The following is a 17,554-nucleotide window of genomic DNA, read 5'->3' as shown; positions in this document are numbered from 1 at the left end:
TACAAACAACGTGGTGGGGATATGCAGGACGGGTCCCAGATCTCAGGTCTCGCTCTGGGGACGCAGCTGCTGGTAGCTTTTGTCCCTTCGTTCTCACTTCTGGTCTCTGACCTTCGGGCCCCAGAAGAGGCCCCACGGACACTTCGGGAGTTCAACGGCAGCCCCGTGACACCTTCCATGGAGGTAGCACAGGCTGAACCTCGCACGGGGCTGAGTCCGGGTCCGTGTATCCCAAAAGGAGAAGCCATGGGCGGTCAGGGGACATCTGTGGCTCCCACATAAGATGTGGTTGCAGACATTGTCATGGTGGTAGAGCCCTTGGGAAACGTCTTCTGCAAGGACCATACTGAACACCAACTGATGAAGCCAGGGTAGGCGGGTGCAGAGGTCCACTCAGGGGGCACAGCCCGAGGCAGCCCTGGGGGTGAGCAGACCAGCAGCCTTCCCGCCTGTCCTCTGTCCCTGTCTTATTCTCAGGAGGGCTGCTTCCCCACTCACCCCACTGCACCTAAGGAAGCCACACTACCTTCCCCAAGAACATTAGACCTGCATATTCTCCATTCCCCGCTCCCCACCAGGCCCTCTCGCCACCCCGTCCCACCTGTGCCCAGCTATGCAACGACACTCCATGTGCGGAGCCCTCTGCCCCTGAGCCTCACACGTAGGAGTGCCCTGCACTGGAGCTGGTGTCCCCTTGGGATGGGTCCCAGCACTGGGCCTGGGGAATCAGCTGCTGGCGGCACCAGGGTCCACGGGACCACGGGACCACAGGACCACGCCAGGCTCCAGAAAGCCTCCTGGGACGGGCAGTGCCAGCACCTACCACAGCAATGTGACTTCAGTTCATCCCATTTCAACCGTTGACTATGAGACATTTTGGTCCCATTTGGCATCACTGACACCACAGTCTGTCCTCGTGACTTTCCTGAGGCCGGCACATGGCAGTGGCAGCACCCACGGTGGAAACGTGGGGCTGGTGGCCCCACTTCGGTAAACACCGGCATAATTCAGTAGGCACAGAGCCGTGCAAACAGCCACACTCAGCCGGTCCTCCCTGAGTTGGGGGATTCTACACAGACAACATATTCCAAAGCTGCATCGTGTCTTGGAGGTCATGAAATGCACAACAAAGTTACACCCCAAAAGCACCATGAACTCTGAGCCCTAATTCGGGGTTGAGACGTGTGCATATCCACATTACAGATCATTCATGCGAAAGAGCACACACGATTATGAGACTGCTGTACCGTTTAGATTCTGAAAATTTTGAAACCCATTTGATTTTTCCTGTATTTGCAATTTCTACTCCTGATAGAAAGTGAGGGAGTTGCCTGTTTTCCTTGAGTCAGAGGAAAGAGCTCCCTGGAAGGATTTGTTCTCCCTTGCTGAGACCTGAGTTCCTGTCCTTGAGGTGACACCGTGTCCACCGCGGCTGTGGGCAGACCTCAGCCACAGCTCATGTCACAACCGCGGAAAACGCATCCTCACAGACACCAGCACACAGCAGGCATATGTGGTCTCCGACCAGCATGCTGGGCAGGTGCCCCCGCCGTCACGCAGGGACTCCAGCCTACGTGCGAATGAACTCCCACCAGGCCAGGGGGCACGGACCAGGCCCTCTGGGGAAGCACCAGCCCCCATGGGGTCCCACATACACACGGCCCGCGGCTCTGGCCCTGCGCACTCACCGCACCAGGAGAAGCGCCCCTGCCAGCTCCGTGCAGAGAGGTCTGCCAACAGTCAGGCCATGTCGGCATGCAGTTGGTTGGCGGACTTTTGATGTGGCTATGAAAGTGCTTCCCCAAGGGGGTGGTCACGCACGTGTACGGACCCTGCCCCTCCCAACCTCAGGCTGAGGCCATCACAGCTGCTCTATCGGCTTTGAGCGAGTTTAGGCTTCCCGATCCCCATTAGGGAGAATCTTTGATCCCGAAGCTGAGAGGCTCAGTAAACTCTCCCACTGCTTGAAAGACTGAAGCCGCGCGTCTGCCCACCGCCTGCACCCTGGCAGCGCGGTGAGGGCCCTGGGCAGGGGAGGGTTACAGGTGTGGGCCAGTGGCTGCCCCCCAGGAGCACAGCTCTGTACAGGGAGACAGATTTGTGCTGACAAATGACCACCATTCAGCCCGGGTGTCACCACGAGACCTTCGTTATCATTGCTGGTCACCACAAAACCAACCCTGTCCTCGTAGGCCGGGGAGAACACCCTGTCTTCTTTGGATGCCGTAAGCAACAGCCTACACAGAAATAGACCCACTAGATACTCTACAATTATACACTTTCAGCAAGATTCTTGAGACCATGGTCTATTTTTGCTAGAACTTGGGTTGGGGCATCACTCGTTAAGTGAGAAGCCTGTGGTGTCATCCATGCTCACTTACCTGGTTGCCAGAATGAGGTCTGAAAACAAACATGACCCACGCGGACACAGAGTCCAGGCCAGTCTTCAAAACACTGGAAAAGGCTGTGTCTCCACACCCCCCGGGGAGATTCTGTCATGACAAGACCCAGGGCTGTGTGACTTCGTGCTTTAGAAGGTGCACCTCACTGGCCTCGGGGCCCCCGGCCCTGCAATGAGCCTTCTCCAGCACACAGATCAAGGTAAAAGCCAGAGGGAGAGCCTCCGGGTCTCCTGGAATCTCTCTGTGGAAGAACTAAGTCACTAGAAGTTGGTAATCTGAGCGGGAAATCCAGGGCAGATAAACCCCCCCACTACCTCCTTCTCCACTGACAGTGACATAATCACAAAAGACTCCTCAAACTGAAAAGAAATCCCCAAGGCCGGAGAAGGTCTCCCATGCACACATTCCAGAAAACAGGAAGGCAAGGCCCACTGTGCCCTGGCCGGGCCCCGAGGGTGCTGTCCCCTGGCTCCCATGGCTTGGAGAATCTGGGGGCAGGGGACTGTGTGGCCCTGGACATGCTGGAGTGTCCAGAGAGTTTCCACCAAGGGGATATCCTTCTCTACAAGTGTTTGCTGCAACCAAGTGTGGACCTCTAACCCAACAAACTGCACATTATGTGGCCGCGTGGCACCCAACAGCAGGATGAGGGTCCAGGACTCCTGGGGACCAGGTGTGTGTATTCCAGGCCACTCCCATGGTCACACCCACGGGAGGACTGCCTTCACTGTCATCATCAGCAACAACAAGGTGAGGGGATGCCCCCTCACGTTCAGATGCTTTTACCCACACAAGACACCTGACGCTTTCACAAGGGGCACCCTCGGTCCTGCCGAGAAAGGACCTGGGGCACCTGGGTCAGCTGACCTGCAGAATGGCCTGCAGGAAACGGCCAGGCTGGGATGCCGCTCCCGCCCATCCACGGGAATCAGGAAAGCCAGGAAAAGCCCTCACCTATTCCCTGAATGCTGCCTAAGTCCCCATCTGTGACGGAGATCACAGGACCACAGCCCAGCACGACCTCGCTGACCACATGCAGGATGAGAACGTACTTGGAAAGACAAAGTGTTTCCTGGTCTCATCTCAGGGACTTTGGACCCATTTGGGTGGAAGGCTGAGCACGCCGGAGCGTGCTGGTTATGAGCGGTTCAATTTCACACGTAACTCACTGGAGACCCGACAATGAGAACCATGGCTCCCGGAAGCCAGCACAACGTTCCGATGTAATCAAGTCTCCATCACTTTGCGCTGATTCATTTGCCGTGCGCGATGCACCCCAGAAACCAAGACACGTCCTCCATCTCACAGAACACACCGATTCTGGAAATACAGTTTCCTTTAAAAACCACCTTCATTCTTCCTGATACCTTGTCTTTACAAAGTTTATCAACAACATTTTCTTTAAAGGGCAAAAGAATAAGAGACATTTGAGAAACACAGAGTGATCATTTGATTTCACAGTTGGAGCAAGAACAAAGAAAAAAATCAAAATTACAAGAGGTTCACAAGTAAATGTAGGAGAACCACAGCATTTTCTGTGTTTTTTAAATCAGGTAACTTCTTAAAAGTCATAAAAATCCCTAGAAGATATAAAATGACAGGTCTGCTTTCTTCCTCTCAAGTGTAACAGGATGGCACCCACTGTCTCTTCCAGAACAAACCACTCTCTTCAGTGCCAATGCTCAGGACCCCGCATCTGCACAGAAACACAGAAAGGAAATGACCCCCTTTCGGAGGGTCGCGTACCTTTGAACAGGGTCAGTCCGCGGAGATTGCCTTTGATTTTAGTCAGCTTCAGTTCCATGGGGCAGGCCCGACCTTCTACTCATGTCCTTTGTTAAATGGGAGGGAAAGGTTCCACTAAAGTGATCCCCTAAAGTGATCAATACACAAGAAAGTAAAGTGTACAGTTGTCGGTGTGCACTGAGTCATGACAAACTTCCAGGGGCTGGTGTGAGATGAGCCGCTGGCATCCACGTGGCCCCTCACACAGCCTCCAGTTGCCAAGGGCAACGCCACCACCCACCACGCCGTGTCTGTGAGCATCAGGGACTGGTGGCGGTCGGTGGCTCTGAGCAACTTGGCAAAAGTGGGGTGATGTCTACAGAAAGCCAATCATTCAATCATCATTGCCCAAGAAAAGAGCAATTTCTACATATAAAAACAGGTTATAAAGTGATTCGTATGCATCCCCTACAGTGTACAGTCATCTACTGAATTGATTAGTCGCCCCAAGTTATTCGGGGCGTGGTGGTATCAGCTGTCAATCGCGCATACATCAAAGTCGGCATTCTCAAGCACAGACGAAACATTTCAGCACACACGTCACAAGAGGAACGACAGACCACAGCATGCTCAGCCCACACAGACGTGCACACGCAGTCACAGTACCTGCCACTGGCTCGGGGCCATGCAACGTGGGAGCGCCGACACTGTGCTCCCTCAGCTCTCGCCCTGCAACAGCGTACGTGGGAGCCACAGTGCTATTTTAGCTCATTAATAAAATAGTAACTAATTTATGTTAACTGGCAAGTTCAGACTGACCAAACATGGCATCAGGGACCCTGCCAACGGCCCGTGAGTGCGCGGCAGCACGGCCCCTCAGGAGGAGCGAAATGACCTGCAGGGATGTGTGTGCGTGCGTCTCGGCTCTGCTGCCCCGTCCCTGCATGCGCGCTGGGGCGGGAAGCTTGTTTCTCGGGGCCCGGTGTCCTCACCTGGAAACTAGCACCTGTGCCCTGCGTCACGCAGATGTTGCTGAGACAGAACAATGAGCAGGATAACGTCTACCTTCCTGGGTGCCCTGGAATGAGCTGCAGCTTAGAAGCCCCTCGTGCGTGGCCCGGGGCCCACCACACACTCAGACACGTGAGGCCCCTCGTCTCCTCTCGGACTCGCGTGTGAAGCAGTTTATGGGAAGTGTTTAAGTTAGGAAAGGCCGGGAACCTGTCAGTGGCTTATTCCACGTGATGCTGTCATGTGTTATTTTTAGTCTGACGAAGAACCTGCCACTTAGGACCTACGCCAAAGAGGACCTGCCGGGGGGAGCCCCCGAGACCGACACAGCAAGTGCATGTCAGCCTCCGACGCTGCGGCTCACGGCAGACCTGCCAGCGGCCACCAGGCCTGCAAAACTCAGTCTAACACGGACACTGGTCAGTGCAGTTTGCGAGCAGGTGAAAACAAACTTCAGACCTACGTGGGCCACAGAACAAAAAGTTGAGATGTCTGGGTTCTGATCATAATTTAACCCTCTGAGCTTGCGTCCCCAAAAGTGACACTGAATTTCTTGGGGACACAGCCTCCTGGAAGCCAGGGCCCGTGGCTGTCCTACGGAGTTTATGCTAGTCACCAGAGCTGATGGAGCCCCCAACTGGCCTTAAAATGAGAACTATGTCCCCTCAGTCACATGGTCCATCATGTGCACGTGCCCCATGTGAATGTGCACTGGGCAGGCAGTGCCGTCTGGCTCTCCTGTCCTCGTGAGTGTGGCCTCAGCCGTTCCCAGACCCCGGAATACTGCATTCTCGCTACTACCAGTAAATCCAAAAGCCCAGGATAGACCAAAAGAGAAAACAGAGCAAGTCGGAATACCCTTGATTAACTGAATGCCAGCAGCTCTTCCGAGAATCCCTACACCCCAGCAGCCCCAGGGTGCGGCCACAGCCAGACCTGGGCGGGGCTGGGGCAGACAGAACCCATGGAAAGGCTAACTGTCGAGATGGGTGACGATGACCGACGGCACAACTCACCCACTCAGGACGTCGAGTGAACAGCGCAATCGTCCTGAGGCACAGCCTCTTCGTGCCAGCAATGGAGAGGAGGAGGCCCATCTGCTAGTGCCACGGGGCGTCACGTCCACACCACGTGGCTCTTAATGAGGCCACCAGATGGGAGCTCCCAGCAGCCATCAGAGGCACTACGCTGGGGCACAAGGACCAGATCTCAGGGACCGTGGGCAACGCTATCCCTGGAAGAGTATGGGACAGACGACCTCTCCCATGGCGTGCTTTGGAAGTTGGCAGACCTGCCCTCCGCCCCCAACTCTGCCGTTCAGCAGCTATGCAGCGCTGGACAGCTTACTGCTTTTCCCCAAGGCCACCCAAGCCACAGAGCCAATCTCGGGATCGAAGGAGGTCAAGATGCAACTGTGCAGCCCTGGCTTTGGCTCACGACAAGGTCAAAATTAGATGTGGTTTAACTGATCGCCCCAAGGCAGCGTCCAAAACAGCAGCTGCTCCCCACCTCCTGGGAGATCCCAATGTGGGGACATCTCCACAGCGGCTCTGGCTCTCTCAGTGAGAAAGGGCCAAGTGGGAAGACCACACACACCCAGCTCCCGGCATGAAGGCAGACCCTTGTGGGAATCTGGGGAGGCAGCTCCCAGGGGTTCGTGCCAAAGGAGGGATGGCCCAGCACCTGGAAGGCTCACGGGATAGAGTAGCAGAATGGTGTGCTGGTGTCCTCCTGGACGCTGCCCGGCCAGCAGAGGCTCGGGGGTACAGCCCTTCACACTCGCACGCCCCCCCTTCAAAGAGTGCTCAGCTATTTTAAGAGCGTGACTCACTGAGTGGAAGACGGAGTCGTCAGGGACACGGACGGGGGAGGAAACCGCAGCTGCAGAAACAGCCCCGGGCCAGAGGAGCTGCAGAAACCAGGATGTCAGAGGCCCAAGTAGGGCGGCTTTCCCAAGCTTATCCCCATCAGGATGCGACCAGGGTAACGGTGCGGGCAAAGGAGTCAGGTGAGTCAGGTGCCTGTGTCGACTGCCGTGACACGGTCCCTTATGGCACCCAGGGCTCTGAAGCCTCTCCACATCTGCACTCACCTGCCAGCGTCACCATCCCCCTTGCGTCTGTCCATCCGTCTGCTGGCTTACCCAGCGGTGTTTACTGAGCCTCATGCATCCATCCGTCTGTCCACTAGCTCAGCGGATATTTTCAGAGCCTCACACGTCCATCCGTCCGTCCGCTCGTTCACCCAGCGGGCGTTCACTAAGCCTCATGGTGTCAGGAGGGGGGCTTCCGGGAGGCAGTGAGGTCATGGGGGTGCAGTCTTCATGATGGGCTCACTGCCCCCGTAACAGAAGACATGAGCTCCACGCCACCCACATCAGGACTTGGCGAGAAGACAGCATCTACAAACCAGGAAGACCTCCTCCCCAGGCCCTAGATCCCAGGCATCCAGGCTCCAGAACCACGAGCGAGCATTAGGTGCTGTTTACAAGCCCTTGACTGTGCTATCCCATCAGCAACACCCCAAGAGACACACTCCCAACTGGCTTGGAGAAGACGCTGCCAGCCAGACTCGAGGTTTTGGCCACCAGTGGTCCCGAAGACACGTGCAGATGTGTGTGTTTAGAGGACAGAGTGCTCAACACAGGCACTATGAGGCCTTTTCAGAAAGCTCCATGGTGAGCAGTGTCCAGACCCTTCCTAGGGAAGGAGGCCTCTTCCCTCAGGTGACGAGGTCACAAGTCCAGTGGTGTAGGCGGGCACCACCCTGAGGGCAACCATGTCCATCGCCCACTCCCCCACTCCCTTCCACTGCCCTCACACTAGCCCCGGTGCAGGTGTGATTAGAAAGGAGAGGAGCAAATTCAGGACGTAGGGTGGAAGGAGACATGGGGAAGGCGGAGGAGGGGAGCTGCTGGAGGGGAGCCGGCGTGGGGAGCCCAGGCTGGGGCAGTGCACTGGTGCTGGTAGATGGGAGTGAGAAAGAAAGAGGCAGCAAGCCATCCAGAGTTGTCTCACGGAGCTGGACTGACCCCACAGCATCACACAGAGCGGGGGGCTGCACCTGCTCACTGAAGTCTCCATGGCCACATGGCCGATCCTGTGGGCATGGGGTCTCTGAGGGAAGCCAGCGGTGTGGCCGTGTGTGGGCGTGCAGGCTGTGCATACAGAAGCCCGCATAGAGAGGGGGCAGGCCATGGGCCCAGCCTCAAACACAGCATTTTCAGTAATGTAGACCGAATGTCTGTGTCCCCGCCAAAACTCACATGCCAACACCTGACCCCCAGATATGATGGGATGGAGGACCTTACAGAGGGGGTGAGGTGTGAGAGTAGGGGCCCTGTGATGGGTTCAGAGGCCTCATCAGAGAGACCCCAGAGCCCACAGCCTCTCCTCCATGTGATAACATGGAGAGAAGACACCGTCCATGAACCAGGAAGGGGCCTCACCAGACCCCGGATCTGCCCACGCCTGCATCCCAGATGTCCAGCCTCCAGAGCAGAGAGAAGCCACCATGTCTGGGGTGTTCTGAGAGCCCGACGGACACGACAGGGCTCAAGGACTGAGTCGCAGGATGATGAGGGACAGACAAGGTTCGCAGGCGGAAGTGAGAGCACACCCGTCCAAGGAGGCAGGTGCACATGAAGGTGGAGAAAGCACAGGGGAGGCCAGCGGGTCTGGTGCTGCCTGGTCCACATGGACGCACTGGCTCGGTCCTCGGGGCCACGAGGGGCCATGGTGGGCCTGGGGAAGCAAGGCCAGTACTGATGGGGGACGCACACCTCAACAGGGCCTGTAAGAAGCTCATCACAGAGCCATGAGAGTAGGTGAGCTAGCCACAGAGTAAATGTAACGACGCAGTAGGGGGCCGAGAAGAGTTCTCGGGGGCCCATCGAGGATGGGCCAGAGATGGAGAGAAATGCAAGAGAAAACCAGCGGTGCTGGGTCACCGCATCCTAACAGGAGGGGACGGGCCAACGAGATCTGAGGGGTGGAACCCAAGAAAGCCTCTGGATTGGCCAGAACATCCCAGATGACAAAAGGGAGGCGGCTCGAATTAGCAGGCTGGAAGAGCCAGGTCAGGGTCAGATGAGAGGTGAACGATGGCAGGGAAGGCGAGCAGAGAGCTCGCCTGGGGACCCGCCCACGTCTCGTGAGGCATAGGAAGCCCAGCCACCACCTCTGTCCAGCTCTGGCTTCGGCCGTCTCACCTTCGTGCCATGAGAGCTGAGCCCCTGCAGTCCTGCCGCGGAGCCTCTGGCTGTGGGCAGACGCTCCCAGGTGCACCTGCGGACTCCTGGGGCTGGGAGCAGTGCCTCCCCCATGATGAGGCCTCAGCAGGGGTGAGGGGACAAGTGTTGGCCACAGAGACCGTCCACTGAGTGCCCCAGCTGCTTGCCCAGGGGTCCGGGGAGCAGGGGACTACATTCTCCAGAACGACATGAGCCGGGTGTTTTAAACATGGCTGTTCTTAACAATGGGGTATTATGAACTTTACTCACATAAATTACGTTAAAGCCAAGGTAATAAATCCTAAAACCTGGCAGCCCCTGGTTCCTGCCCTACAGTGTCTGGCCAGCTACAGCCCTGCAGTGTGAGCCCACGGTCTGTCTGTGGTCTGTCCGCAGAACAGGGACACTGCGCTCTGCACGGCGCTGGCCAAGCCTGTGTTCAGGGACGCTGAACTGCTGGCCCGAGAGCAGCCGTGGCGGGTGTGTGCATCCCACAGACGTGGGCAGAGTCCGTGCTTTTCCCTCCGTGGCACCCGTGCTTCACGGACACGCCGCTGGCTTCCAGCTGGACCAGAGGTCCACGCCGTGCTCTGAAAGCAGGGAGCTCAGAGGATACTAGCAGAGACACTGGCAGTTCAAAACAGCCTGAAACATGGGAACTTTACAACCTGGAAAACTGAGGCCTGGGTTTCTGCTGTGTCCGCTGCACGGAGGCCCCACGGGTTCCGGAACCAGAAGGAGCCGCGCCTGGCCGGGCCCAGGAGCCTGCGCATCTTCCCTTCCTTCCCCGCTTATTTCAGCACTGGGGGGGTTGCCTAGCAACCTGCCTACACAGCATCGCAAAGCCACTGCCTGAAATAAACTCCTGCAGTACACGCTTTTTTGGAAAGTTCCGCTGGACAATTTTAGAATGAATTTCCGAAGGTTTCTGAATGACATCACAGGTGCTGAGGAGCAGCAGGCAGAGCAGGTCACCGCGCCCTCTCCGTTTCCCTCTCCGAGAAAGTTGGGGGACCTCCCCATCCGTCACAGTCCTCACCAGCCTCACCCAGTCAAAGCCCGGTGACCTTATGGGGAGACGACGGCCCCTGGGAGGCGGGAGTGGGTCGGAGGGAGGGATGGGATGGCTGGAGGATGGCCCGTGGTGCGTACGCTCGCACACTTGTTCAAGGGCATGTGGCAGAAGCCCAGTGTGCGCCGTCACAGGGATGGCAGCGGAGATGCTCGGGGCACAAATATGACTAGGATGTCCTCCAAGTGTGCAGCCCAGGGTGCTCCCCCGGTGTGGGGTCGTGGCAGAGTCATGGGGTATCAGGGAGGGGACTAGGGCCACGGGGGCCTGGGGTAGAGTCACAAGGGCAAGACAGTGGCCACAGACAAAGTGACAGGCTGCTGAGCTGCCCATGCCGCAGACCCATCCTGACAACACTCGGGTGTGCCTTTCTCCTCCGGTTCCAGACAAGCCATTCCGTCATCTGCTAGGTTAGCAAGTCTCCCCTACACGTGACAAAACACCACTCCCCATCCTCCCATCCAGAGAGCGACCTCATCAGAATAAGCATCTGTGACCTCACGGAAAGGGAAAGCAGCTCTCAGGGGTTCCCAGCATGGGCTCTATTTGCACACGCAATGACAGCCTTGCTGTTACCGTTCCCAGGTCTGGGGCACAGTGGGGGCGGGTGCTACAAGTTCAGAAGTCCCCAGGAGAGGCCAGGGCCGGGCAGGGGCCCCGAGAGCAGAGCCCTCTCCCACCCACAGCCACCCCTGAGGAGCTGCACGGGAGCCGTGGCAGACCCTCTGTCATCAGCTCTGGTGACAGCACCGCTCCACCTTCCTCTCCCCGTGGGCCCCTCAGCGGGGCTGGGGAAACCGCGTGGAGCTTCTGCATCAGAGTGAGGGCCACACGTGCTCTACAGATGGGGACAGCAGGGGCAATGGCACCAGTCAAACAACGAGGCTACCTGAGCCAGTGCTAGCAGGACCTGGTAATCACTGGTTAAGAGGTCAAGGGTCAAGGAGACCCCTCGGCTCACCTGACCAAACTGCATGGAAGGGAAGGCTGCCATCTGGAGACAGGACATGGAGCCGGGAGAGCGACACACAAGGAAGATCTCGAGTGTGCCATCGGATGTGCTAAATCTGGCATCAGAGGGCGTGGGCCAGCACCAAGCCAGTACTGGACTCGCATGTCTGGCACCCAGACGACTGATGCAGGACATACGAACACAAGAGTTACAGACAGACAGGGCACAATCACAGTGCTGTCCTTAATCCGTCTGCCTGGGACAGAGCCACGGAAATCCCGGAGCAGACCCTGCACAGGTGACCCCACTCACAGGGGCTGAGACAATGCCACAAGCACCCGACTGGCCCCATCACTCTGTCCTGTGCCCTCCTGCTTGGCTGCACAGCACCAACATGGAGGAAAGCTCTTTTCTTGCCAGAGAGTAAATGACATTTCCAGGTGCCCAGGCCACAGGGTGTAAGTGTGCACCCAAGTTCTAGGCACCAGGGTGTAAGAGCAGCAGTATATGGAATGTTTTAGAAGTGACCAGAGTAGTCAGTGTGCCTTCAGGAACATGCCTGCAGCGACCACAGCTGGGCCACATCCTGGCCTCTGGCCCCACATGGACGAGGGCCCTTCCCTCAGGCAGCGGCAGAGAACTCGCAGCAGTGTACTCCGCACCAACTAACAGCTAACACACTGGCCCGGGAACCCCCGTGGGGGGTGTGTGCATGATTGTCGAACCTGACGTCTCAAGCTGCCATGAAGTGTCCCGTCACAGCCAGCTAGTAAATGCAGCCAGGTCAGTGTGTGTGCCTAGATTCTAAGTGTGCACAGAAAAGCACGCTGGCTCAGTAGTCGTGATGTCATGGCACCTGCTGGACAGACAAGGAGGCATTACAGAAATGGCGACTATTTCCAACTCCGAGAGACACAGACTTGACATCAAACCTGCTAACTACCATTACATACACTTGGCAAATGTCTTCCCGTCGGGGAATAAACGGGTCTAGGCATCCACCTGGGGGACTCTGGGCCTCTGAACCTCAGGAAACCATTTCCTGGAAGATAAGTGTCATGTGGGGATACGAAGTAAAGCAGTCTAAGGTACACATGTGCGCGTGTGTGTAAACACGTGTGTGCATGTAGGAGTGAACACACGTGAATGTCCGTGTATGTGAGTGAACATGTGTGCGCATGTAGGAGTGTACGTGTGCGGATATGTGTGTGTGTGTGAACATGCATGTCTGCAGGCGTAAGAGTGTGTGAGTCTGCACATGTGAGTGTGTGTGAACATGTGTGCAGGACTGTACTATGTGAGTGTGCATGTGTGTGAACACGTATGTGCGTGTAGGAGTGTATGCATGTGGATGTGCAGGTGTGTGGTGGTGAACGTGCATGTGCATGATGAGTGTACACATGAGTGATGTGTGTGCATCTGAGTGTACAGGTATGCAAGTATGTGCACATGCGTATGTGTGGTGCACTGCACGGACATGCAGGTGTGAGTGCAGGCGTGTGCCTGTGAACTTTGAGTGCACATGTACACATGTTGGTGTTTGGGTGTTCACATGTAAACATACATGTGAACATGTGTCTCTGTGTGCAAGTGTATGTACGTGTGCATGTGCATGAGCACACGTGTGTGTGAGTGAGAGTGTGCGTGTCAGTGAATGCACATTATGTGTGCAGGAGTATGCACATGTGCAGGAGTACCATATGCATGTGTGTACAGGTGTGTGGTGCATGTGTGAATGTGTGTGTACATGGCACGCACATGTTTGAGAGCATACATGTGAATGCACATGTGTGTGTGCATATGTGTGAGTGTACTGTGTGTGCATGAGTGTGCCTGTGTGCATGCATGACAAGAAGGGTCAGGTTGCGTGCCGTTTTTACCTTCAATCCCTTGGCCACACGCCACCGTCGTTTGGGACCGGTGGGGCTCAGGGCAGCCTTGGTCTGGGCACCAACACTGTTCTCTGCGAGAAGGGAGCACGACCAACCCCCCAGCCTTGTCCCTCCCCCGGGGCTGCACTGCTTGGCTTGGAAAGAGGCAGGTCTGAACCAGGGCGGAAATCACCGTGAGATATTGCCTTGGAATCTTGGAGAGGCAAGATTCATTCCTCCAAAACAAACGCAATTCAGTCGAAAAATGCTCCGTGCTGGAAGAACGTCAGGAGAGATGGGAAGACCCCAGTGGCACTCAGAAGATGCTCAGAAACCAGCTGAAGTGTCTCGACAACAGCCAGCGTCTCTGGAGAGCACCCCCACCCCCGGCGCTCTTCCTGGGCACGCGGCCACGAGCACCACTGAATCCTTCACGGCGAAGTCCAAACTCCAAGACTCTACGGCGACAGACTTCCAGAGCACCTCCCACGGCCACGGGCCTCGGCGTGGCTTGCCGACGTCCCGCAAGCAGTCAGAGCTGTGCTCTCACGGACAGCGCGGGGCCGTTCCCCGCGGCCGGAGCTGCGTGCGTGCCACGGCGAACGCACACGCACCCGCCTCAGGAAGCGGCTGGACTCCCGGGAAAAGGCGGGCCGGTCGTGCCCCAGAGAGGAAGCAGGAGCCCCGGGGGCTCTCCAGAGCCAGCTGCGACGCCGGCGCCCTCCGAAAGAGTCCGGCCGCGGCAGACGAAAGCCGCTACGCTCTTGACCGACATAAACAGAGTAATTAAGCCTCCTTACGGGAGGGCGCGTCGGAGTTCGGCTCTGGTTGCCGCTGTCCGCGCTCTCAAGGCGGACAGAGCAGAGCCGGCTCTGTGGGGGGGGTCTGTGTACGTAGCCGCGCTTCAGCAAGCGCGGAATAGTCTCAAGGTCCCAAATGTTTCCTCATAGGACACGAAACCAATTGTAATTACACTTACTGGCCTTAATGTCTGAGTGTGTTTAGTTTTACACACCAAGAGGGGGGAATTCCGACTTTTGCACTTGCTTCCTTTGCCTCCTGATCTTTTCCAAGACGTTCCCCTGTTCTCACTGGCCTGCCGACCACGTGTCGTTCTCACGGAGCTCCTGGCTTCCCCCGGGACATCCTTCTCCTGTCCTGGGCACATCTCCAGTGTACCACAGCTCAGGAGACAAGGGGAAAGCCGGCTGGGCGGAACCTCAGATGCCGACGTTCCCGGTCTTCCTCAAGACCAACACTGCGCTGCGGGCACCCACCCGTAAGAAGCACCACGGGGGTGCCCAGGGGGCACCTGGGCAGCTCAGTCGGCTGAGTGTCCAACTTCTGACTCCAGCTCAGCTCCTGCTCTGAGGGTCTGGGACAGAGCCGCGTGCCGGGCTCAGCGCTCAGCATGGCGTGGGCTTGGGCGTCCCCTTCCCCTCTGCCCCCCCCAGTCATGCACGTGCCTGCGCGCGCTCCCGCTCCAGGTAGATACGTAGATAATAGACAAAATCTCCGAGAAGCAGCATCACGAACTAAGGCAAAGTGCAGGAAGTGAGCTTGAAGCAGAGAAAGGCTATGGCCGGAAGAGGCTCCACACGGTAAGTCCTAGAGGAAGGCTGCGGTCAGCCAGACGTGGCGAGTGAGGCAAACCACCAGAGCTCTCGTGCACGGAGCACCCGGGACGCAAGAGCAGAATGGCAGCTGCATCCCGACTCCGGAAGGGTAATGCACAGGCTGATGAGAGTCTCTCGGGAGCCAGAACTGAAGCGCGGCCGCAGCGTCTCCCCACCTGCAGTGCCAGGCAGTGACCCTGTCCCCTGACCCCAGAGGACAGAGGTCCCTGGGCTGAGCTTGCTCAAGGGACGGAAAACCAGGAATGGGTGTCGTGCCTTCGGTGGCACCTGCCGGGATCCGCACACCCGGTCCCCGCCGGTGTGGCGCCAGCTGACCTCACGCAGAACGGCAAGTGTTCGAAGCTTGAACGTCAAAGGAGCAGCATCAGGATTCAGGACGAGGCTCCGCGTAAACTGGGTGACTCCGGATCCCCCAACTCCTACATGGCCGTCACAGAAGACAGAGGCTCGGCCTCTGTGAACACCCAGCCATGTGCTTTATACAGCTTGGGGCAGCTTCAGACGGGGGCACACGGCAGACCCCCCAGTGTCAAACCGGGTGGCCGCATTTGGACATTTGAAGGACTGAAGGCATCACAGTAATGTGCAGGGTGATTACAAAGTCATTTGAGCAAAATATAAAACACACAGCAAAACAAAGGACAGCAATCCTAGGTTCAAAGACACGATTCTCCCTTGGGGACCTGGTCTATCAATTCCTCTATTTTTTCTTGGTCACACAGTGACTAACACCTGCCTAAGAGATATGGGAATTTTTGTCCCAAAACAAATCTATTAAAACATTATTTTTTTGCATGCTCCTCTGTTCTGTTGAAAACAGTAGCGGTGACTCCCCTTTTAGGTGAATTATCTGTAAATAAAGAGCTGTTCTTACTCCAAGACAAGGCAAAGAAAGCGACAGAAGAAAACTAAATACCGAATTAAGCACATTTAAATTCTCTTGTTTCTCTTTCCTGATTTTTCTTTCTTTCCCTTCTTTTCTGCTTTCTTTTTCAACGGGTTTGTGTTGTGTTTTTTGTTTTTGTTTTTGTTTTCCAGAAAACACGAAAGAAGCAAAGCACTAGAAGACTGGCCAGACTTGGCCGTGTGCATGGAGGAGACAGCCTCTCCCCAGATGAACATATTTTCACACTATCCAGACTTCACTCAGGGAAAGGCCTAAATGAGCTTAGAGATTTCAGTCTGTGGAGTTTCTGAAGACCATTCCACTGTTTCTTAATAATCACGGCTGTAAATGTGTGCGACTCAGCAGAGCTAATGACTTAAAGTAATGGTAATGGTCTGGCAAACTAGAACTAAGGCCTAATTTTGATGGATTGGTTCTCATTAGAGTCACATTGCAAAATGGCTGTGGAAAGTTAAAATCAAAGACATCAGTTTGTGGCTTTCACTCATGAACAAAAGAAGGAAAGAAAGCAAAACGCAGAGTAAATAAATAGACAGGAACTCTCCCCTTCTCCCGTTAGAGCAGGACTCTGTGCACTCAGTGAGTAGCAGAGGAAGACTTGGGTAATAAGCACACGTCCAACAGGCTTTCTGCTGTGCACACAGAGACAGAGTGACTGTGACACGTGCTCTGCTGATTCAATAAGCCCATGACTCTATATGAAGAGGCAGACAACACATTTTGCAGAACCCTCACTTGACCGTGTTTATCGCCCCGGCGTAGAGGAGGTCTGATTCAGAAGCAGCCAAGGTCAGAACTTGATTTTTCCTTCTGAGCAATGGGACCATTATCCAGACACACTCTGAATCAGGACCTGGGCCTGTCTGCACAGACGGAGAGCAGCCGGCTAGTCTGGCTGACATCACGTGACGCCGAAGTCCGAGCAAGATGGACCTCTGTTGGTCAGGCACAGAGGAGACTGCATGAGGTCAGTTTCAGAGCAGAAAACAGAAGCATTCTGTCAAATGCAATACTCTTGAAATCACATCTTTGCTTCTGTGAGACACATAGGCATGAGTAAAGGAGGTAAATCTCATTTTTAACTTTCTTTAGAATGACTTACACTTTCATTGAGTGCCAAGTACAGCAACAAGGAAAAATGTTTGGGCACATATCCACCCTTCAAAGACCTGCCAACTCATGTTCATTGTCATTTCAGAAGCAAATGCAGAGCAAGATGGACAGCTGCTCAGAGGAAATGCACAGCCCCTAAAAGGCAGGCAGTGATGGAGCCTGGCTGCCTGGCTTGGGATGGGGCCGCTCACATCCGCTTCCGGGGAAGAGGCTGGTGCTGAAAAGATACAGAGGAATGGGGGACAGGTCCCCGTGCCTCACTGCTTTGGATCTGTTTGTCCTCCCAGCCACCCCATCAAGACGCATCCCCACACCAACCCTTCCTGCGTGGGAACTGTCCACATCCGACAAAGACTTCTGGTCAACCACAGCCTTGCTCACTGCTTCATCTTTCACAAACCATTCAGAGAACAGTGTCAAGGGTGAAAAGGAGCAGAAGATGCCGCCCCAAAATGGGACCATAGGAGCTCAAGACACACCACAAAACGTGCTGCTGGGCCGACTGATTATTGTGAGCAGAAGGTACTGGAAAAACAGCAAGTGCATGGAGAGGCTTTCTCTGAACGCCCCTCGTCTGCCTAAAGACAGACCCTCCGAAGGAACCAGTGGTCACCCGTCCCCTCTCTGGAGTCT

The 17,554-nt window shown here is 55.9% G+C and overlaps 1 protein-coding gene across 2 annotated transcripts in view; it reads right to left on the bottom strand.

Annotated features, from left to right (window-relative positions):
• The window catches only part of DLGAP2 (DLG associated protein 2), a 707,896-nt gene that overhangs the window by 414,111 nt on the left and 276,231 nt on the right, over window positions 1-17,554 (bottom strand). Inside the window, exon 2 of one of the 2 annotated variants that reach the window (XM_032869810.1) lies at window positions 4,149-4,275. The exons of the other annotated variant lie outside the window; for it this stretch is intronic. Within the exon in view, the coding sequence (XP_032725701.1) occupies window positions 4,149-4,206 (58 nt within the window). The 5' untranslated portion in view covers window positions 4,207-4,275. The remainder of the gene's footprint in view (window positions 1-4,148; window positions 4,276-17,554) is intronic. 2 annotated transcript variants of the gene reach the window in all.

This window comes from Lontra canadensis, unplaced genomic scaffold, assembly GCF_010015895.1.
Source record: "Lontra canadensis isolate GAN:19392208 unplaced genomic scaffold, GSC_riverotter_1.0 scaffold39, whole genome shotgun sequence".
NCBI lineage: Eukaryota > Metazoa > Chordata > Mammalia > Carnivora > Mustelidae > Lontra > Lontra canadensis.
The sequence above is the reverse complement of the archived record's forward strand: the minus strand, read 5'-3'. Positions and strand labels throughout refer to the sequence as shown.